This window comes from Oryctolagus cuniculus, chromosome 12 (assembly GCF_964237555.1).
Source record: "Oryctolagus cuniculus chromosome 12, mOryCun1.1, whole genome shotgun sequence".
Lineage (NCBI taxonomy): Eukaryota > Metazoa > Chordata > Mammalia > Lagomorpha > Leporidae > Oryctolagus > Oryctolagus cuniculus.
In genome coordinates this window covers 96,896,507-96,919,004 of record NC_091443.1, presented here as the reverse complement: position 1 = coordinate 96,919,004, position 22,498 = coordinate 96,896,507, and the positions used below count along the sequence as shown (strand labels likewise).

The 22,498-nt window shown below is 43.9% G+C and overlaps 1 protein-coding gene and 1 long non-coding RNA gene across 5 annotated transcripts in view; one reads left to right on the top strand and one right to left on the bottom strand.

The window, feature by feature from the left end:
• LOC103346435 (neuroblastoma breakpoint family member 4) overlaps positions 1-22,498 on the top strand; it is a 1,612,367-nt gene that overhangs the window by 208,872 nt on the left and 1,380,997 nt on the right. The gene's annotated exons all lie outside the window — the stretch shown is intronic.
• The window catches only part of LOC103345879 (protein sidekick-1), a 694,014-nt gene that overhangs the window by 609,741 nt on the left and 61,775 nt on the right, over positions 1-22,498 (bottom strand). Inside the window, exons 3-4 of one of the 4 annotated variants that reach the window (XR_011380987.1) lie at positions 22,362-22,456; positions 15,253-15,410 (exon numbers count right to left, since the gene is read on the bottom strand). Coding sequence is in view for 2 of the 4 variants with exons in the window: in XM_070054499.1 (XP_069910600.1) it covers positions 15,253-15,410; positions 18,714-18,855 (300 nt within the window). In the remaining 2 variants the exon portion in view is untranslated. Of the gene's footprint in view, positions 1-15,252; positions 15,411-18,713; positions 20,471-20,876; positions 21,005-22,361; positions 22,457-22,498 lie in introns of those variants that run through there. The other 3 variants (XR_011380988.1, XM_070054499.1, XM_070054497.1) reach the window with 3 other exon arrangements.

The window sequence follows — 22,498 nt, the reverse complement described above, 5'->3', positions numbered from 1 at the left end:
TGCAATCACGCGAGAAGCAGGAATGACAGTTTTGCCTGTACAGCAGGCATTCCTGGGGGACTTCCACAACTGACTTGGATACAATAGGAAAGCTACAAGCTGAAATCCAAGTTGATAGGCCTATTAAGTCCTAAATCATATATGCCTGGGAGGCTCCCCTATGAAAGCAAGGAGGTAGATAATATAAAATGCAGTTTTGCTACATTAAAAGGCAGTAGAATTTTGGCAATCAAAATAGCTGAGTTGCTCAGTGAGGTTAGGCCAGTAGCACAGATATCAACAGTGACCCACCAGAGGAGGAACTCCAAAGTAAGGGTAAGGACTGTCCAGTTTGAGGCCACACAAAGTCATTAGGAATTGGTGTTGTCCCAAGAATTGGTGGACATGTGAATTTCAAGATGGCCTTGAGTGAGGGTGGACTGCTCGACGACAAGTAGGATGATCACAAGTTCTGCCCCCTGAGACACATGACACTACCCCGGTATCTGGAAGGAGGTATCTGATGTGAGATGACTGATGGGGGCTCTGCAAATAGATGAAGTGTCAGAGGCTGACATCCTCGTAAGGACACAGACTCCTCAGGGTGTGGGTTTGTCTGGCCTCTGCAAATACCACTCCCATTTAACAAGAGATTCTCAGTGGCTGGAGGCCAGGGCCCAGCTCATGATGCTGAGGGAGGTAGTCCAAACTCTCCGTGAGTCAAACAGTAGTGTCACTACAAGCGCAAAGCTAACTTGAAATCCTTTACCCATGGGGCCCTCAGAACCAAAAACTAGCCATAGAGTAATCCTTAGCTTTTTCCTTGGAAGTATGCCTGACCAAGGTGCATCCTTGTGGGTGGCTGGTGAGACAGATGAATCTTAGGGTTCTTTAGAGGTGAGGAAGTTGGTGTTATCAGAAACTGAAAATGTGCTGGGCTTCCCTGGTTGAAACTGAATCAGTGAGGAAAAGCAGATATATGTGGATTTGTTGAGGAATTTGTCTGAAATCCTTGTTCAAAATATAGACCAAAAATTTGAGGTTGCAAGCTCTCATCTCATATGGAACTAAGGTCCACACCCACTTGGACAAGAAGTCAGTTGCTGATGATTGAGGCCCATTTTTCCTCCTCCTCTTGATTATCAGTTGAAACGATGTCCTCAACATAGTGTCACAGGTGGATGCTAGGAGACAACTGAAGGCCAACAAGATCCTGTTAACACAGACCACGAGCCCTGGAGGACCACAGAGGCAGTCGACTGGAAGTCTCATAAAGGTGCATTGTTGGCCTTCAAATTAAAAGGAAATGGTGGGGCTGGTGCTATGGTATAGCGGATTAATGCCTTGGCCTGCAGCGTAAGCATCTCATATGGGCGTCAGTTTGAGATCCCCTGCTCCAATTCCCAACCAGCTCTCTGCTATGGCCTGGGAAAGCAGTAGAAGATGGCCCAAGTCCTTGGGCCCCTGCACCCAAGGGGGAGACCTAAGGAACCTCCTGGCTCCTGGCTTCGGATCGGTGCAGATCCGGCCATTCCAGTCAATTCTCTCTTTCTGCCCCTCCTCTCTCTCTATAACTCTGACTTTCATATAAATAAATAAAATCTTTACAAAATAAAGTAAATGGTGCCAAATCTCCACAAGACACATACAGTCCTTGCCACAGCAATAATGGCAAAATTATCAGGGGCAGTCTGATAATATCAAGTAAGGCAAATTCAAAGCGAAGCATGACCTTCTTGAGGTGGTGGTAACCTGCAGGATGCCTCCATTCCTATCCGCCAGCTTGGAGAAGGTGCTTGATGGGTGAGTTAATAGATGACTCAATGTATTTCAAAGAATACTTATACTCTATCATGGACAGCTATGTCGATTCCCCACTTGTCCTTCTTGAGTTATATTTTAGGGTGTTGACAATATAGGGATGTGTGTTAAGTGTCCATGCCGCATCAGTACAAAAGACTTGGGATTGATCTAGGTGAAGAACAGAAGTCTTAGGCTGTCCATGCCAAGGAACAGAAATGATAGCTGAGAGGTAGGCAGAAGCAACACAAGGACTCATAGGAAGAGGTTGGGTCCTGTCTTGATGCTGACCATGGCAGTCGACCCAAGGGCATGTCCTCTTCATAGTCTGTCAATGAATAATGACTGATGCACTTTACTGGGAATGATCACAATGCCGTAGGAGTTAGTGCCTGATGATCCATAAGGCTCTATAATGTGACCCTAATACATGGTGATTGTCATCCACAAAGATGCCTGGTGATGATTGCTTACCGCTAGTGTGCACAAGAATCCCACCATGGTTGAATGTCTGGTGGTCTTCTCTCTGTCTAGAAGGGCCTCAGTGGTGTCCAGAAACTCATGAGACTTGCCTGAAATGAGCCAGTAGGCAGCAGTGCAGCCTGCGAAGCCACTGACTTTGTTGACGATGTTCAGAATAGGTCCCAACATGTATCACAGGAAGTCAGAGAGCGCACCACATCTGATTACACAGCACTGGACTGCAGGGAGATGCTGAAGCAAACTCTGGCTGTGAACACTCTACGTGTCTGCCTTCGTATTTCCCAGGGTGCTTAGGGTTTGCGTAGGTTGATAAACTTCTGAAGTTGCCGCCAACAGGGCCAGAAGTTTTGCTCGGTCCTGTGGTGGGACTGCTTTTACAAGTAACAATGGGAATGCTGATGTTGTGGCACAGCTAACAATGCTTCCGTTTTATATTGTAGTGCTGGGGCATGCCCCAGCTACTATGCTTCCACTCCAGCTTCCTCCTAAGGTGCATGGATAGACAGTAGGTGATGCCTGAAGATCTCAGGACTCTGCAACCCATGTTGGAAAAGAAGATGGAGTTCCTGCTCCTGGCTTCACCTTGGCTAATCTGTAGCTGTTGCAGCCATTTGGAGAGTGAGGTAGTGGTTGGGATGATATCTCTATGGCGTTCCCTCACTAATATTTTTTTTCCAAATAAAAAATCATTAAAATGTAACAATAGCCAAGGAACTGTGACAGAGTTGTTAAGATGTCATTTGGGTTACCCACGTCCCATATCAGAGCGCCTTGATTTCAGTATAATCTTCCTGCAGTCAGGTTTCCTGCTAATGTACACTCTGATGGATAGCAGGCATTGGGTCAGTTACTTAGGTCTCTTCCACCAATGTGAGAGAACTGGATGGAGTTCTTGGCTTCTGACTTTGGCCTAGCCCTTCCAATAATGTCTGCAGGCTTTGGAGGTGAGGCCAACAGATGGAAGCATCTCTCTCTATCTCACACTGCCATTCTAATAATTAGTATATAAAGACATCAATACATTGTATTTGGCATGGCAATTAAAGACATCATTTTTGGTGCCAGCATCCCATCACAAAGTATCTAGGATCAATACCTGTCATGCATTCACATCCAGGTTCCTGCTTCTGCTTACCCTGGGAAACACAGGATGGCTCAGATATTTGGGCCCTTGCCACTCAAGTGGAGTGATCCAACCAGTGGGAAATCTGTTTTCTTGTCTTTCAATGAAACATAATGACTAACGCTTAAGTAAGTGAATAAATAATTCCACTGGGGCCAAGGTAGCTTGGTTGGGACTGTCCTAGGGGCAGCTTTGCCATTCAGGGCTGGTGGCTTGCACATACTCACTGAAGAATGCCTAACAGCTCTCTTTTATTCTTAATTGTACACGTCCATTGAAATACAGAGGCTCCTGCTGTAGTGTGGTGTTTAACATGATCTGGACACCCACTGCAGTAGAAAACATTTATGTTCACCCTCTGTGCAAACATAATGCCATCTGTTTGTGCTTTCCAGACAAGCTGGACAGGATCTTGATGTGGTTCAGTGACAGCTGCCAGCTGCCAAGTCTGTTGCCCCGTGATTTGTAGGCTACTTCCTGTCAGGAACACAGCAAGGTTGCCCTTCTCAATCTGTTCCTGTCCAGTCTTTGGGCAGGCTTTGTATCTCCATCCACAGCAAGGTGTATATACATCTGTGTGGACTTCCTTGGTGTCTGAGATACAGAACTTCACCACCTGAGACGGTTGCAGACAAGGCATCTACTTTCTTAACCATGTCCTGGGTGGTACTTGGCAGCATGTGAGGAGCAGCCAGCAGTCATCTGGTGCATCCGGACTCACCATCCCGCAGCACACAAGACTCTGCATTACCCAGGTGGAGGTACAAATGTCTGAAATGATCTCATGAGACCATGTTACTTATACGGGGCTGCCAGCAACACTCTGCACACAACCTCAAGAAGCCTCACTGTCTCACTGGGAGTCTGTGGGGGACACAGAAACCAGTGATAAACCAATGGGTGAACCCATGCACTCCATTAACAACGTCAGTCCACAAGTCTACCAGGTACTATTTCCCATACGGCAAATGACAGAGAAATTTTCCACCGATAAACTTTAAGCCTTTTTGACATGCTCTTATATTTATCACATTAAATATTCCTCAACACAACTGTTAACAATAACTGGATTCAACAACATTGTAGAATACATGATGTTGTGCATGGAAAAATCTAAACACTCCACCAAAAAATGGTTCAAGATGAAAAACCAATTCAGTAAAGTTACAGGTTACAAAATCAACATACAAAAGCAGTAGCTTTTTATATGCTAGCAACCAACTTGCCAAAAATGAAATCTAAAAAGTAATCCCATACACAATAGAGACAAAAATAAAACATTTAGGAATCAATGTAACCAAATAAGTGAAAGATATCTACAATGATAATTCTAAAATGTTGAAGAAATGAATCATCAAGGACTCCCAAAATGGAAAAATATAACTTGCTCACGGATTGGAAGAATTAGTATAATTAAAATACCTGTATTAATTAAAGCAACCTACAAAATAAATGAAATTCCTATCAGACACCAATGACATTTTTTACAGAATGAGAAAATAATCCTAAATTCCCTAAGAAATCACAAAATATCAAGAATAGCCAAAATTATCCTGAGCAAAATTTAAAAAACAATCAACTTGGAGGCATCAGAATGCCTGCCTTCAAAACTAACTACAAAGCTATAGCAATCAAGGCAGCATGATAGTGGAATTTAATTAATTAATTCATCAATCCAAACAGGTAGAGACAATTGATTTTTCATGGAAGTGCCCAGACTATACAATGGAAAAAAGTATCATCTATTCAGTAAGTGGTGCTGGCAAAACTGGATGCATCTATGTAGAACTGAATATTACAGTACTATAAAAACTGAAAGCCTGTTATTAGTATCAAAATCATTGCAACTGGAGGACTTCATGCTCAGTGAAATTATCCTGATACAGAAAGACAAATATTAGATGTTCTCCTTTATATAATGAGAGCTAAAATTTTCTTTTATGAAAAAAGAAATCAGGCAACAACAACAAAAGAAAAACAGAAAAAAAGTTAATGCCTGTGTATATCAGTATTGCTGCAAATATAGTTTTGTTCAACTTTCTTTTATATCTTTATCAAACAAATTCTTAAGGATGATATACTACTATAATTTTAATAATTCATGATCATTTTAAAATTTACCGTGTATTAGTGTAGTAGTCATTTTTATAGAAACCTTTGATTTAATAAACATAAATCTCATAAGTACAACTTTTGGATTACAGCAGTTCTTCCCCCCATACCCACCCTCCAACCCGCAAACCATCCCAACTCCTACCCCCTCTTCCATCCCATTCTTCATTGAGATTCATTTTTAATGATCTTTATATACAGAAGATCAATTCTATACTAAGTAAAGATTTCAACAGACTGCACCCACACAGACACACAAACTTTAAAGTACTGTTTGAAGACTAGTTTTACCATTAATTCTCCTAGTACAACACATTAAGGACAGAGGTCCTACATGGGGAGCAAGTGCACCGTGATACCTGTTGTTGATTTAACAATTGACACTCTTCTATTTGACATCAGTGATCACCCTAGGCTCCTGGTCATGAGCTGCCAAGGCTATGGAAGCCTCGAGTCCACAAATTCCAACATTATTTAGACAAGGCCATAATCAAAGTGGAAGTTCCCTCCTCCCTTCAGAGAAAGGTACTGACCTCTTTGGCGGCCCTTTCTTTCCCTGGGATCTCACTCTTAGAGACCTTTCATGTGGGTGATTTTTTGCCACAGTGTCTTTCTTGTCTTTCCATGCTTGAAATGCTCTCATGGGCTTTTTAGCCAGATTCGAATGCCTTAAGGGCTGATTCTGAGGCCAGAGCACTGTTTAGGGTAGTTGTCATTCTAGGAGTCTGCTGTGTGGCTTGCTTCCCATGTTGGATCATTGTCTCCTTTTTAATTCTATTACTTTTTTTTTTTTTGACAGGCAGAGTGGACAGTGAGAGAGAGAGAGAGAAAGACAGAGAGAAAGGTCTTCCTTTGCTGTTGGTTCACCTTCCAATGGCCGCCGTGGCTGGTGCACTGTGGCCGGCGCACTGCGCTGATCTGAAGGCAGGAGCCAGGTGCTCCTGGTCTCCCATGGGGTGCAGGGCCCAAGCACCTGGGCCATCCTCCACTGCACTCCCTGGCCACAGCAGAGAGCCGGCCTGGAAGAGGGGCACCCGGGACAGAATCCGGCGCCCCGACCTGGATTAGAACCCGGTGTGCCAGCGCCGCTAGGCGGAGGATTAGCCGGCTTTTTTTTTTTTTCCTATCTATTACTATCAGCAGACACTTGGTCTTATTTAGGTGATCCTTTTTTTGGTAACTTTTATTTAATAAATATAAATTTCCAAAGTACAGCTTTTGGATTACAGTGGCTTTTTCCTCCCCATAACTTCCCTCCCACCCACAACCCTCCCATCTCCCATTCCTTCTTCCATTCCATTCACATCAAGATTCACTTTCAATTGTCTTTATATACAGGAGATCGATTTAGTATATATTAAGTAAAGATTTCATCAGTTTGCACCCACACAGAAACACAAAGTGTGAAATACTGTTTGAGTACTAGTTATAGCATTAATTCACATTGGACAACACATTAAGGACACAGATCCTACGTGGGGAGTAAGTGCACAGTGAATCCTGTTGTTGACTTAACGATTCACACTCTTGTTTATGGTGTCAGTAATCACCCCAGGCTCTTCTCATGAGTTGCCAAGGCTATGGAAGCCTTTTGAGTTCACCAACTCTGATCTTATTTAGACAAGGTCATAGTCAAAGTGGAAGTCCTCTCCTCACTTCAGAGAAAGGTACCTCCTTCTTTGATGGCCCATTCTTTCCACTGGGATCTCACTCCCAGAGATCTTTCGCTTAGGTTTTTTGTTTTTGGTTGTTTTTTCTTTGTTTGTTTATTTTGCTTGTTTGTTTGTTTTTGCCAGGGTATCTTGGCTTTCCATGCCTAAAAACACCCTCATGGGCTCTTCAGCCTAATCCGAATGCCTTAAGGGCTGATTCTGAGGCCAGAGTGCTGTGATCTCTTTGACACTTAATGCCATCTTACTAGTTAAAGTGATCAGTTTAAGTTCATAACTGATCATAAAGATAGGACTTTTTTTGTTTGATTACTTTTATTGCCCTTGCCTATATTCTTCCTTAATAGATGAACTCTTTATTGAATGGAATATAAAGCTCTTATGAGGTAAATTTAAAAATACACTATTTCAAAAATAAAAGATTTTAAAAGAATGACAAGCCCTCACTTTTTTAATTTCTGGTTTGTTAAGAATAGTGTACAAATTAAAATGTCTCTGTAGTGATTCTCAAAAACCAATAAAATCCCAAATATGAAAAAGCTTATCTCATATTCATTGTATTGCTCTGATGCTATTCAATTTCACATACACACATGAAAACATACTACCATTTTAGTTTATTAAAAGAAATAATCTAAAATAAATATCCATCAGCAACTTAAAACACAGCCAGGTAGCCCTTCGACTGAGCATGACAAGAAAAGAACAGTTCAGTTATTTACAGGTTATGTTTTTGCTTGTATTAATTAACCATTTTCAAATACCATAATATTAGTTGTGACATTAATCATTTAAAACCCCTTAACTTTATACACCAAGTAACATGTTGGTATTTTTCCTTAAATTTCATCCACAAGAGTTGTACATATTTATGGGCTAGTGTGACATTTCAATACTCATATAAAATTTGTACTGATCAAATCTACATTAATCTTTGGCATTATTTTATGGACAGAGCCTTGGGCTCCTTTATTTCATTTTCTAATAAAAGATAACAGATTACTGTGAGCTACACACATCCCCCTGCATGATCCTAGGAAATGACTCAGTAATCTAAGGCTACTGGGATAATCATCCGTAAACCATTTTTTCCACCTAGTTTTAATATTGCAATTGGTTTCAAAAGCAAAACACGGAGAAACAATAAGGGGGAGGGGGGAGGAGAGAGAGAGAGAGAGAGAGAGAGAGAGAGAGAGAGAAGATACCACCCATCTAGTAGTTCATTACCCAAATGTCCAAAATACTCAGGGCTGATCTGACCCAGGCTGAAGCTGGGAGATGGTCTCCAATGTGGTAGCAAGAATCCAACTACTTAAGCCATCACTGGCTGCCACTGGTATCCTGAGCATTGTCTTTCCCACCATGCCAAATGTCTACCCTTCAAAAAACTGTCTGACACACCCTCATATAGCCCTGGCTTCCAGAGGAAGAGGCCACAGTCCCCTGTCTTGACCCCATCACTGCATGGTCTCCTACTCCCAAATCACTACACATGCCAAGCTCCTGCCCAACTCCAGCCACAGCATCTGGTTTAATGGATCCAACTGAAGACACTGGGGACCCTGGCCCACCAGGGTTACCAAACATGCAGTCACTGGACGTAAAGGCCCACATCTGAGGCAGAAGCAACCTGGATAACCACATGTCCAAAACTGAAACTGTATCACTGTTACACCACATATTAAAATCAGCTCAAAATGAACTGAAAGTCCATACAGAAGATCTGAACACTTACAACTTATAAAGTAGAAAAGTCCTTGACATCAGCCTCAAGAGTGGTTGCTTATGTGCTAACAACTAAAGCACAGAGAGCAAAAGCAAATGTAAGGAAATGAAACCCCAACAAACTAGTAAAGCAAAGATCAGTGAAATGAAAAGGCACACCAATGGATAGGAGGAAATATTAGCAAACCGGATGTGTGATCAAGGGAATAATACAAGGAAGGCATACCACTAAGCAGCAAAGAATACAATTTAAAAAGGACAAAGGACTGAATCAATGTTTTCCAACAAAGACATACAATGTACCCTGAGGGTATGTGAAAAAGTTCTGAACATTGCTATCATCAGCAAAATGCAAATCAAGATGACAGTGGTTATTATATCTGTTAAATGGCTACTATTAAAAAGTTAAAAGATAACAAGTATCGGGCACAATGTAGAGAAAACAGAACACACACTAGTGGAGGGAATGTAAATTGTGCCAGCCATTATGAAAAGCAATATGGAAGTTCCTCAAATGAAATTAAAAAAGGAACAACCTTTATTAGCCATGAATCCAAAAGAAAACCACCATCTCAGAGAACTGTCTGCACCCCCACATTCACTTCAGCATCATTCACAATTCCACGATATGGAAATAACCCAAATCTTTGTTGATGGACCCATAAGGAAAACTGGGATACACACACAGTGGAATCCTCACCAAACCTTAAAAACAAAGGAAATACTACTACTTGTCACAAGATGGATCCAAAAGTATGGAACTACAGGACATTACAATGAGTGAAACAAGACACAGAAATAAGAAATATTACATGATCACACTTACATGTGGAATATACAAAAGTCAAACTAACACAGTCAGAGAGCAGGAAAAATGAAGAGATGTTAGTCACAAGATACAAATATATGGTTATGGTGCTGGAGCTGGGGTGTAAAAGCTTAAGCCTCCACCTAGACGGCCAGCATCCCCTATGGGCACCAGACCGAGTCCCAGCTGCTCCACTTCCCATTCACCTCCCTGCTAATGTGCCTGGCGAAGCACTAGAAGATGTCCCAACGGCTTGGGCCACTGTGCCAAAGTGGGAGACCTGGGGTCCAGCCCTGCCACTGAGGACATTTGAGGAGTGAAATAATGCATGAGATGAGATATCCCTCATCCTCTCTCTCACTCGATCTTACTCTCTTTCCCTGCTTCCTGCCTTTCTTTTTTTTTTTTTATTTGACAGGTAGAGTTATACAGTGAGAGAGAGACAGAGAGAAAGGTCTTTCTTCTGTTGGTTCACTCCCCAAATGGCCCCTAGAGCTGGCGCTGCACTGATCCAAAGCCAGGAGTCAGGTCCTTCCTCCTGGTCTCCCACGCGGGTTCAGGTGCCCAGGCACTTGGGCCATCCTCCACCATCCCAGGCCACAGCAGAGAGCTGGACTGGAAGAGGAGCAACCGGGACTCGAACCCGGCACCCATATGGGATGCCGGCACTGCAGGCAGAGGATTAACCAAGTGAGCCATGGCGCTGGACCCTGCCTTTCAAATAAATCTTCTGGGAAAATACATATATAAATAAAATTTAAAAATTTTAAAAACGCTATAGGAGTGATAACTTTGTTAAGTAGCTTCATTGTACTACCCCTTTCATAGTGTATGGCAAGTACCAGGAGAGTCAAAAAGTTTGTGTGAAAATGCAATGTAAAGATCAGACTCATATCGAAACACACATTGCATGCCTTGAATATATACAATTTTTGTTTCTCGGTTGTATTGTAATAAGGCTGGAAAAATAAAACATGCAAAAATAGGTTCCTATACTTAAAATGCAAATAAAAATTAAGGAACTTAGGTTAATATTGTGGGGTTTTGGTAGGCTTCATGGGAAAGAAATGAGTTTTAAAACATTCATGATTGGGGCTGGCTGGCACTGTGGCGTAGCAGGTGAGGCCACCAAATGCAGTGCCGGCATCCCATATGGGCATCGGTTCAAGTCCCGGCTGCTCCACTTCCAATCCAGCTTTCTGCTATGGACTGGGAAAGCAGTAAAGGATGGCCCAAGTCCTTGGGCCCTCGCACCCACGTGGGAGACTTGGAAGAACCTCTTGGCTCCTGGCTGCGGATCAGCAGAGTTCTGGCCATTGCGGCCAACTGGGGAGTGATCCAGCAGATGAAAGACCTCTCTCTCTCCCTCCGCCTCTCCTTCTCTCTCTGTGTAACTCTGACTTTCAAATAAATAAATCTTAAGAAAAACATTCATGAACTTGACTAAACTAAATTTCAGGCAGTTTATATCTTGAAAATAAAGATTCAGGATTTCTATCAAGAGAATATTTAAGACAATATCCAAGTAACACATTACACTGTCACCTCACCTCCCTCAGACTGAAAACTCAGAAATAGAAAATAAAAGTTAGTATATCTGAAGGAAACCAGGAAAGTGAGAAGTGAAATTAGAATTATAAATTACCATATGGTATTCTCCCACCGATGGGTGTACATTCCTATATGCATGTAACACAGTTACATATTACAGGCAGGTTGAGAATTCGCCCAATTAAACCATGGAACTGAAAACGCAGGGCCTGCTTCATCAGCATGTCACCAGTGACACGGCAACTGGACCCAACGAAAAAGAGTACGCTCTCTGCTGTCCAAATTCTTGCTGGATTTCACTTGAATTTGTACTTTGTAAATGAAGGCTGATAGGAAGATGGGGCAAGTGCTGGGGCTTGGAGCCAGGGGGCTCATGCATAGTTTGATCTCTCACTGACTCACCGGGACAGGTCTTGGTCACAGTCCTCAGGCTCACTGCCCTAAAATGCCTTCCATTTCCCATCACTGGTGACCACAATGGCCCTTGGTTCAAAGCAATAGTTGGGTGTGGGCACATTATGTTTAGAGAACACACCTTTGGGGAGGCACCATGGTAGTTTCTCACCTAAACTCAATCTAAATTCCTAGGGTTTCCATATTGAAATGCATGACAATTTTTAAACAGCCCAATCTGCATTTTTCAGTTCCTACCAGGAGCTACACATTATGGAGTTAGTTCTGTCAAGTTTTAGAATTTACACTTTCCTATAGTTTTCACAATGACATTCTTTCAGCTTATTTTGTAATCACAGGAAAGGAAGGAGGGAGGAGGGCAGCATGCTGGGGAGAGGAGGGAAAGGTAAAGTATCACTATACTCCTCAATCTGTGTCTATGAAATACATGATATCTGTTCACCTCTGTATAAATAAAAATTATTAAAAAAAGAAATTTAGCTGTGAAAACTGCAAGAGGAAATAAACGAACCAAATGGAGATATCATGTATTTAAGTTGAAGAACAAAGCAAAACATGGCAATACCAAAATATTAAACCAGGATGCTCAAAGCAGTATGGCAGGGCCTTCCCTGTGGAATGAGTAGCAGTACAGGCCTACGGCATCTTAGTCACCAGGGGCTGCAGCCTCTGCCAGGGTCAGAGGTGCTCACGCTGCACTTGCTTCACTGGATCAATAGGTGGCAACGTCTTCACTGATCAGGTTACTTTAGAACCCATTTTCATAAATGGCAGGACCCCAGTAGATATCATGAAGTATTTTACCAGAAAACTGTGGGTCCCATTACATTTATCATATTATCTCTATGTACCTCAAAAATTTAGGGTCTGCCAAGAATTACTCAAATTCTACCTGCACAGAGCAGAGGGCTATACACCATGAACATTAGTCTACTACAAGAATATCTCTTGGGGACGGCACTGCGGCATAGCAGGAAAAGCTTCTGCCTGTAGTGCCGGCATCTCATAAGAGCACTGGTTTGAGTCCCCACTGCTCCACTTCTGATCCAGCTCTGTGATATAGCCTAGGAAAGTGGAAGATGGCCAAAGTGCTTGGGCACCTGCACCCACAGAGAGACCCAGAAGCAGCTCCGGGCTCCTGGCTACATATCAGCTCAGCTCCAGCCATTGCGGCCCTATGGGGAGTGAACCAGCAGATCGAAGACCTCTCTCTTTTTCTCTCTCTGCCCCTGCCTCTCTGTAGCTCTGCCTTTCAAATAAATAAATCTTTAAGAAAAACCTTTCTTTCCCCATTTGACACTCACATGTCATCTTCCATAGTAATCAGGTGGGGAAATCAAGCAAGGTGATCCATTAGTGTAGGAGGAGTTATCAATCACATAGAGCTCAGTGTTTGCTGAGGCAGCACTTTTAAATTTAACATCATATGTATGAAAATGTTTACAAGGTTTAAATGTCTTTGAAAGCAGCACTCTGAAAACTACACATATACCAATTCATTGAAGGATTTCCTGGACTCCATGCCTGTTCTCTCACTACAGCACTTCAGTAGAAAGCTTTATAATATTTGCAATACTGAACTGCAAGTCACAGTTTTAGTTTCCCCATACGTAATTATAGAGGCCTACATAACTCACAAACACAATTGTATAAAGGTAACAAAGGCATTGTTTGTAGAAAACTTGTCACCTAGTTTTCCCCCATAGATATGACTTTAGTTAAGCAGAGGAAAAGCATCTTAAGATGTTTGGCATAAACCACTCTTATTTTGGAATTTCCTCACAAAGTTTCTATATTTTAACTTCTTATTAGTAGTGCACTAGTAGTTGCTAGCCTAGGCTTTTTGTGGGAGATGCTAAAGTTTCATGGTAGTCACAGGAACAGAGGTTTGTGGAAAAGGTGACAGAACTGAGACGCAGAAGTGAAAAGCAAAAGAATCACATATTCATGTGGCTTTGAGAAGGGTGTAGGGACCAGCCAGCCTTTGAGATGCCTGGTGATTGTTATCAGAGAACATCTGTGGACTGGGAGCATGAGAAAACAAAAGAACAGATTTTTCTTGGTTTGTTGTGTGTGAGGGCAAATTATGGAATCAAGGAATCAAGTTTGAAAATAGCCAACACGAGAAAACCATGGGCAATATAAATAGGTCAAGCTAACGATGAGAGAAAGAGCCAAGACCTTCCTGAAACACGGTACAGAGATAAGGCTGCCTAGGATGAGAAGACCAGTGAGAACAAACACATAGACTGAACATGGGGTCATTTCAACTTCTGGATTTGAACAATCAGCACTAACAGGAACACCAAGAGTGGATAATGAGGAAACTGGAACATCCACGAGGACGTGCACCAAGGAGCTGTTTCGGAGTAGTCACTGGTCAGCATCTCATAAGATGAGGATCAAGGAATGATCCTGGGATGTCAACACGAGTAACTGCTAACCAGAAGGAAGGGAGACTTAATTCACCACATACTGTAAGAACCAAACCACAAAACACAATACCTACGGATTTTGAAATTTTGTGTTGTTTAAAACACAGGGACAAACAGGGATTTCAATTCACCAACCGATGGTTTAGAACCAATTACACGGCAACCAGAGTGGATACTGCCCAGAAACAATGCCCCTGCCTTCTCAGACCTAAAAATGGTCTACAAATATCATAATCCGAATGATTTCAGTATTTCAAAATCGAATTTAGAAGTAAAAAGAACCTGTATTGAGTTATTCAGAACCTTATAGTTTTATACCTGAAACAAATATACTTAGGAAGTAATGCTACCCTCTCAAAATTTCGGTGCCATCCTCTGATGATAAACGGAGTCCCCATATTCCTAGTTAATGCAATAGTATGACTGGGATATGTAAATCTTACATGATATGTCTTCCCAGATAACCACACTCATTAACACAATACAACAATGTATTCCTCAGGAACTTTTTCATAAAATTAGGGAAACACTGGATATCACAGAGGCAGAATTAGAATTCAGTGGGGCAATGACAACAATGTACAACCATCTTTTTGAGTTTAGCAGTCAAAGTTATTACTGCTGTGTTGGAGAACCTTCAACGCAAACTGAGAGAAACTATCTTAGCAAATTAGGAAAAACAGGAAGCAAAGCCTGTGAGCAGGAACTTCCTTCCTGGATGACCAGATCCACTTTCTCAGCTCCTATCCACTAAGTAGAACTATAAATCCAGAAAATAAAACAAGAGACCTGGAAATTAACACAGTTGCTGGGCATCTTAATTGCCCACCTATAAGAAGATGACTCACCTGCGGGCACCTGCTGGTTCACCCATCCTGGCATCAGAATTCAGCCAGGTAGGCTCACACCTCCTGGAACTGTCTGTGATACCTCCGAGCACATATACGGTTTACAATATACAATTTAAAATCTATTTAGAACATATGATATGAAATTTATAATATATAATAAAAGGTTATCATATAAAATACAGTATTCAATTTATAACATACAATTTATTCTTCCTTCCCCCTGGCTCCTGAAGGCCCAAGTGTCCCCTGCCTGTGTCCAGGACCGGCATATGATACGCACAAACATTTCAAGAAGACTCACCAGGTGAGGATGGACAAACCTGAGGGTCCTGTTGAATCTACTGCCACTCCTCTGACACTGGCAGCCCGGCCCTTCCTGTAGGTGTTGCTCTCGGCTGCTCACCTCCTTGTTCTTAGGGCCAGGGCTTAGCACATGCTCCAATGAAGAGCTCCACGGCGCTGGACACCAAGAAGAGAAAAGGGAAACAGCAGCACTGAGCACCCCTTTTATAAACTCGGTATTCAACAGCATACATCATTTCTGGTCGGATTACCTGCAGGCTCCAACCAATCAAAAAACAAAGACCAAGCCCACGCAGGGGTGTGGCTCCAGGCTTCTCCTGGGCTCCTGCTGTCTGTCCCCAGTAGGCAGTGAAGCCAGGCGCCAGCGCAGTGGGGCCACAGGTCAATTGTTTGCTTCACTTTTGTCATGGAATTTATTCCACCATTCGATTTAAAATTTGACAGAGTTTTTCTCTTTAGGTACAATACATACTCATCTGCTTTTTCTCCTTAGAGTGTTCAAATAAAGTGAAATTGCTTTTATAGGACTTATGCATTGGGAGTGGTGGCTGTTTTTCAACTACTAGATTACAGAAAGAAAACAAGGGTGGGATGCTGGCATTACAGGTGATGGCTTAACCCACTGCACCACAACACTGTGGTGTAGTGGTGACTCCTGCGGTGCCAGCATCCCATATAGGCAGCAGTTCGAGTTCTGGTACTCGGATTCCAATCCAGCTCCCTGCTAATGTGCCTGGGAAAGCAGCGGAGGATGGCCCAGCTCTTGGGCTCCTGGCTCTTGGCTTAAAAATTTGCTCTGTGGGCCAACGCCGTGGTAAATTAGGTAAAGCATCCCTCCGGCAGCGCCAGCATCCCTCATGGGTGCGGTTCGTGCCCCCGATGCTACTCTTCCAATCTAGCTTTCTGCTTATAGCCTGGAAAAGCAGCAGAAGATAGCCTCACTTCTTGGGCCCCTGAAACCATGTAGGGGACCTCAAAGAAGCTCCTGGCTCCAGCTTTTGAATTGGTTCACCTCTGGCCATTGCAACCATTTGGGGAGTAAACCATTGGACGGAAAACCTCTCTCTCTGTAACTCTACCTCGCAAATAAATAAATAAATCTTTAAAAAAGTTGCTCTATCTCCCACTGCTTTTCAGAGAGAAGGTGGATAAAAAGGTGCTGTGCGCTCTAAATCCATTTGACAAAAAGGACTAAGATAATCTAAGATCAGGAGCAGTAGTAAGCAGCCTTTGAACCACAAAATAGAATAAAAACTATGTTGCTTAGCACACCAAGTGTTGGTCCACTACTACTCAAAAGCAAAGCATTTCATCCTTGTAATTATGCTCACACGACACGCACTTATATACCCTAATGGTTGCGAAATTTTCTTCAGAATACAAGACTTTAATTTTTACAGAAGAGAAAATGCCAGCTTTGATAAAATGAACATGCCTGCACTCGAAGGGAAAATTAAACCTTCAGAAAAAAAGCAGTGAAACCACCAGATTGTGAAAAGAGTATTTTATCCAACAGGAAGTTTCTGAAAGCTGTTTTCTGTCATAAACAAACAAGGTGCCCAAACTCAGGACTGAACAACACATTCTACCAGTGCCACACAGCCACGATACTAAATTATTGTTCTTGCCAAGGCTTCAAATAGAGGGTACATTTCTAATTATGCTGGGTAAGCTCCAACACCCTCAGTTTTGAGCAAGCCGAAAATTGTAGTCTAATGCTGCAAACTTCTATCAAGTTCCTAGTACCACGGGTTCAGCAAGTTATAACACACCTAAGATGGTGAATTTACTGATGACCAAAGATTGCCAAAACGACTTTTCACATACATTTCCTCAGGTTTTTAAACAAAAGGCATTTTAAAGTTGCTATAGCAATATAAAGGGAAAGTAAAGAATGACCAATCACACTGCCTCTGTTAAGGTCAGAGATGCTCTGTCTCACCTGCATTCCTTGTACGGCCGGCGTGCTGTGGCCGGCGCACCACGCTGATCCGATGGCAGGAGCCAGGAGCCAGGTGCTTTTCCTGGTCTCCCATGAAGTGCAGGGCCCAAGCACCTGGGCCATCCTCCACTGCACTCCCTGGCCACAGCAGAGAGCTGGCCTGGAAGAGGGGCAACCGGGACAGAATCCGGCGCCCCAACTGGGACTAGAACCCAGTGTGCCGGCGCCGCTAGGCGGAGGATTAGCCTAGTGAGCCGCGGCGCCGGCCAGAACGGCATAGTTTCTAATTTCACAAGGCTGTAGTGATTGTATCTGGTGCCCAACACAGACAACCTAGTGCTTGCTGTGCTGCTCAAAAAATCCCAGCAAACCTTGTGGTCAATTCAATTCTAGAAGTCTCTTCTGCCTTCTCATTAACTGCTACTTATATTCCTCTGTTTTTCTTATGACTTTCCCACATGGAGCATTCTCTAAAATACCTTCAGGCCAGACTTCAGCCCCTGGATCCTCAAGAGTACAATAATGTACAGTTTGCAGGGCACTGTTAAGAGGTCAGGGAGAAGTCCCCTGGTGTTAATAGCTTGAGTAATATTGTTTTCTCCTTTAGACCACATCATTAAGGTGCTTTCATTATCCATAAAGCAATTCTTTATGTCACAGCAAATGAGATCCGGCACTAATTCAAATAGGCTAATTTCAACCTAACAAAATAATTTATTCCTAATAACTAAAGGACCAAGACAATGACCAAAATTTGTAAAGACTTGTTATGATACATGAGGGATCTTCAAACATTATATAAAACATACGTATTACAAAAAATATGCATGGGCTTAAAAAAATTTTACACTAAAATAAAGGTATCTTTTGATTCCATTTCCCATTAACTTTCTGAACTATTCTGATGAAGAAAAGAAAAAGCACGGTTTTAAAAATGAATCCTACCAGAGCAAAGGATGATGCTACATGATAATTTACAAGGGAGAAGCCAGCAGAGAAGACGCAAGAAGCCTAACGCAAAAAAATGCTGCCCTTCCTGAATTGCAAGGTGACTTGAAGCAGAGGAATGAGATTTCCTTTCCAAGTTAGAACAAATGCACACATTAGCATTAAGTTCTTTTTTAAAAAAGATTTATTTTACTTATTTGAAAGAGTTAGAGAGACAGAGACAGAGACAGAGAGGTCTTCCAACAGCTTGTTCACTCCCCAAATGACTGCCAATGGCCAGTGCTGAGCTGATCCAAAGCCAGGAGCCAGAATTTTCTTCTAGGTCTCCCACACGGGTGCAGGACCCCAAAGACTCAGGTCATCTTCTACTGCTTTCCCAGGGCTTAGCAGAGAGCTGGCTCAGAAGTGGAGCAGCCGGGACATGAACCAGCACCCATATGGGATGCCAGTACTGCAGGCCAACACTTTATCCTGCTGTGCCACAGCGCCGGCTCCAGCATCAAGTTCTGATAGGACCATCTCCTCGTCCTGAGGCTCTGCTCCATACTACTGGAAAGACACAGTTTTACCTTCTAAGCTACACACAGATTTAGTGACAGCCTCCAGAGCACCATGGCTTGCTGTGCCACCCTGGCATCCCAGGAAGATCCCACAGTCCCAGCAGGAAGCACTCAGCTCCACCATGAGGCGGCACTCAAAAGTCTTCACCATGGGTGTCTGCAATCACAGTTGGATATCCAAGTGGTCACACAGATCCGAGGAACTCTGTTACATGTTTTCTGGCATCTGGAAACTCAGAAGTCAACTCAGTACATTTCCAGAGGCCAGAGCCTCTACACCTAGGACCAAGCAGCTCAGAACATGTCCTGGGGTGGGGGCAGTGAACTTCCCAAGGCAGGAAGTGTTCAAGTTGCACATAAAGTCCTGACCTCTGGTCCAAGATCCATTTGTGGGGATCTTGAGGTGACCTTAGTTATAAGGGGGCTGCTTGGATGCAACATTTCTATCAGGGGCCTTGTCTGGACCTTGATTGCCAGGCTCAGAGCAGGAATAGAGCAGGGACAGACTGTCCCATGAGTCATTTGCGAGCACAGTTCTCAAAGTGTGGTACCATAGAAACACTAAGCGGAGCTGTGGGGACCCAGTACTGCTCAGAGAACTTGCAGGAGGTCTCTGCCACACAGCAGCATTCCAGTTCCTCTCAGTGCTCTAGGTCAGGGGTGAGGAGCCTTACTCTAGAAAAAGATACCAGTCCTAGCTAGACAAGACAAGAGGTCTCTAAGAAAATCGAGGAGCGTGATCACGAGACAGTATGACTAACTAGTCCACACAATCCTCAGGGAGCTGATTTAATACGACATAAGTCTGCCCAGGTGCCCTGGAGTGTCACAGGATTAGACCTGGACTGGTTAAAGCCAATGGGTTATATTCAGCAGCCAGGGCCAACCTCATGGGCGTGCAGCCTACATGGTCACACAGAAACAGTCACACGGCTCGCTCTCTGAAGGGCCTGCACTGGGTTTAAACCTCTGCTGGTGGTGTCTTAAAAATCCTCAAAACTCTGTCTTTGAACTTGTGTTTTGTAAGCCAGTCAAAAGAGCATGAGTCTGAGCCAAGGAGGTAGGTGGAAGAAAGGAAAGAGCTTTATGTTTTAGTATCTTTAGTGGCCCTTTACCCCTGCCTTTGGAACAAGGTCCTCACAAAATTGTGCAGCAGGCCCAGTTAGCAGTGGTGAGGTAAACCCCTCCCAAGTAGCCAGCCACACTTTGAAGGAGGGAACTGAAGACTAATCAGGGATGGGCTTTTGGTATAGCGACTAAGCCTCTACTGCAATCCCCACAGCTCATGTTAGAGTGCCCAGGATCAAGTCCTGGCTGAAGTCCTGATTCCAGCTTCCTACTATTCCAACCTGGGAGGCAGCAGGTGATGGCTCAAGTACTTACATCCCTGCCACTCACATGGGAGACTTGGATTGAGTTCCCAGACCCTGGCTTCACATACCTTTCCAGCTGTTGAGGGCATTAGGGAAGTAAACTAACGCATGAAATATTTCTTTCTTCCTTTGAAATAAATAATAAATAAATTTTAAAAAGACTAATCACCAGGGACCTTGAGGACTCCTCAAACCCTCTGGTCCTAACCCTACCAGCAAATCTCCTTTCATACCTCAAGGTCCCTCTTAAAAGTCAGTTCCAGTCCCAGGGTGGCAAGGTACCCTCCTCAGACTCCCCCGCCCCCTGCCAACAGCTCAAGACTCCCCACTGGTGTGAACCAGGACACAAGACCTATGTTAACAAATCACAGCATGAGGCCACAGCATTAGCAAGAAGGGTCCTTAGTGATACAGCTCAAGTCCCTGTAGTTATTTATGCTCCACACACAGACAAGCCCAAAGACTAGGACCACTGGTTTTCTCCGGCTACCACCTCTCTGATACCCCAACTCTGGAACCGATGGAAGCTGAGGTTCCAACCCCAGGAGGGACACAGCTCTGGGGCAAGCAAAGCAGGATTTAAACTGGAACTTCACTGATCTTGATATATGGCCTAGGGCAGGTTCCCACTTCCTTTAACTAATATTTAAAAGGCTATCAGAAGTGCCTCCCTCATAGACCTTTGAAGAGAATTAGACAGGACAATGTGGTATAATTCAAAAAAACAAAAACAAACAAACAAAAAAAAACCTCTTGCTTCCCCTCCTTGTGTTGTTATTTAGAAATGAGACAACGGTACCTTAAGAAGCCTGACAACTGAAAGTGCTTCATTAATGCTGATTCTGTTAAACATCCTTTCTTGTCCCTCTGACCTTTATTCTTGTGACCAGAGCCTTCATTAACCATCACTTCCTGTCCCAAGACGCAGCAGTGAGGGCACTGTTAGTTCTGCATATATCAAATACCAACCGTGACCAGGGACTACAGGAATGAAAGCAGAGAGATAAAGTCCTGCCCTGGACAAGCTCACAGTCTTGCATGAAATAGGTATACAGCAAATAAATGGTGATTAAATGGGTAAGTACTTTACATATATAAAGAGTGTGTAACAGAAATATTTCTGTAATGAAATACATCCAAAAGCTCTGGATACTTACCTCTGTCAGGGGAAGGAGAGAAAAGTATCACAGAAAAGGAAGACACCCATACGGGATGCTGGTACAGCTGGCGGTGGCTTCACTGACTATGCCATGGCTCTGCCCGCCCCACACCCCCAAACCCCCAACAACCCAGGCTGTTCCCACTTGTGATCAAGCTGTCTGTGTGCAGTCTGTGAAAATTCACCAGATTCTGTGCAAATTAATTCGAGCGCCCCATGCCCGTTTTCCTGCACACACACCTTACACTTCCGAACAACCTGGAGAAGAGAGGCCGTGAGTCAAGGTCCTCTTCTCAAGGACGCGACCAAGGCTACTGCTGGCCAGGGACAGAAAACACCCAAGACGCAACCGAGGCCATGGGAAAAGTTCTTCCTCTCCCAAACCCCGCCACCACCCACACCCACCAGGACTCCTGTCACTCTCCACCTCCCTTTCCTCTCCTCCACGCGGGTTTCTGCCCCTCCCTTCCTCACCTCCACACCTACACATCACCTTTTCATTCTCCCCCCTTCCTCTCTCCTCCCGCATCCCCCTTGAGCCCCTCCCTCCTCCACTTTCTATCCCAACTACCCCTCAAACACACACACCCTCCCCGCTCTCTGCACCTCGGGCCCTACCCACCCAGTGACAGGAAGGCCACCACAACCAACCATCCACAGAAAGAGCTGAGTGGATATGAAGCCAGGAGCCAGGAGCTTCCTCCAGGACTCCCACACAGGTCTTCAACTGCTTTGCCTGGCCACAGCAGAGAGCTGGAACGGAAGTGGAGCTGCTGGGACTCGAACCAACACACATATGGAATGCTGGTACTGCAGGCTGCTTCACCCGCCAAGCCATGGCTCCGACCGCCGCCCCACCCAGGCTTTTCCCACTTGTGATCCCGCTGTCTCCTCAAACGCCTAGGAAAGCAGAGGAAGTGGCCCAAGGACTTGGGCCCCCGAACCCACACCGGAGTACTGGATACAGTACCTGGCTAGGGCTCCGGCCTGGTCAAGCACCGGCCATTGTAGCCACCTGGCACCTGGGCGGAGTGAGCCCACACACTGAAGATCTCTCCCTCACCGCCTCATCTATAACTCTGCCCTTCAAACCAGTCTTTAAATAGAAAAAAGTCGCGTACTTACTATGAGGTGTCAGAATCTTGGGGCAGGCTTGAACAGAGCAAAGAGGGATTCTTGGGGTTTCTCTAAGCTTTTGCTTTCTCCTCCCTGTGTGCAGTCTGTGGAAAGTCACCGGATTAGGTGCAAATTAATTCGAGCGC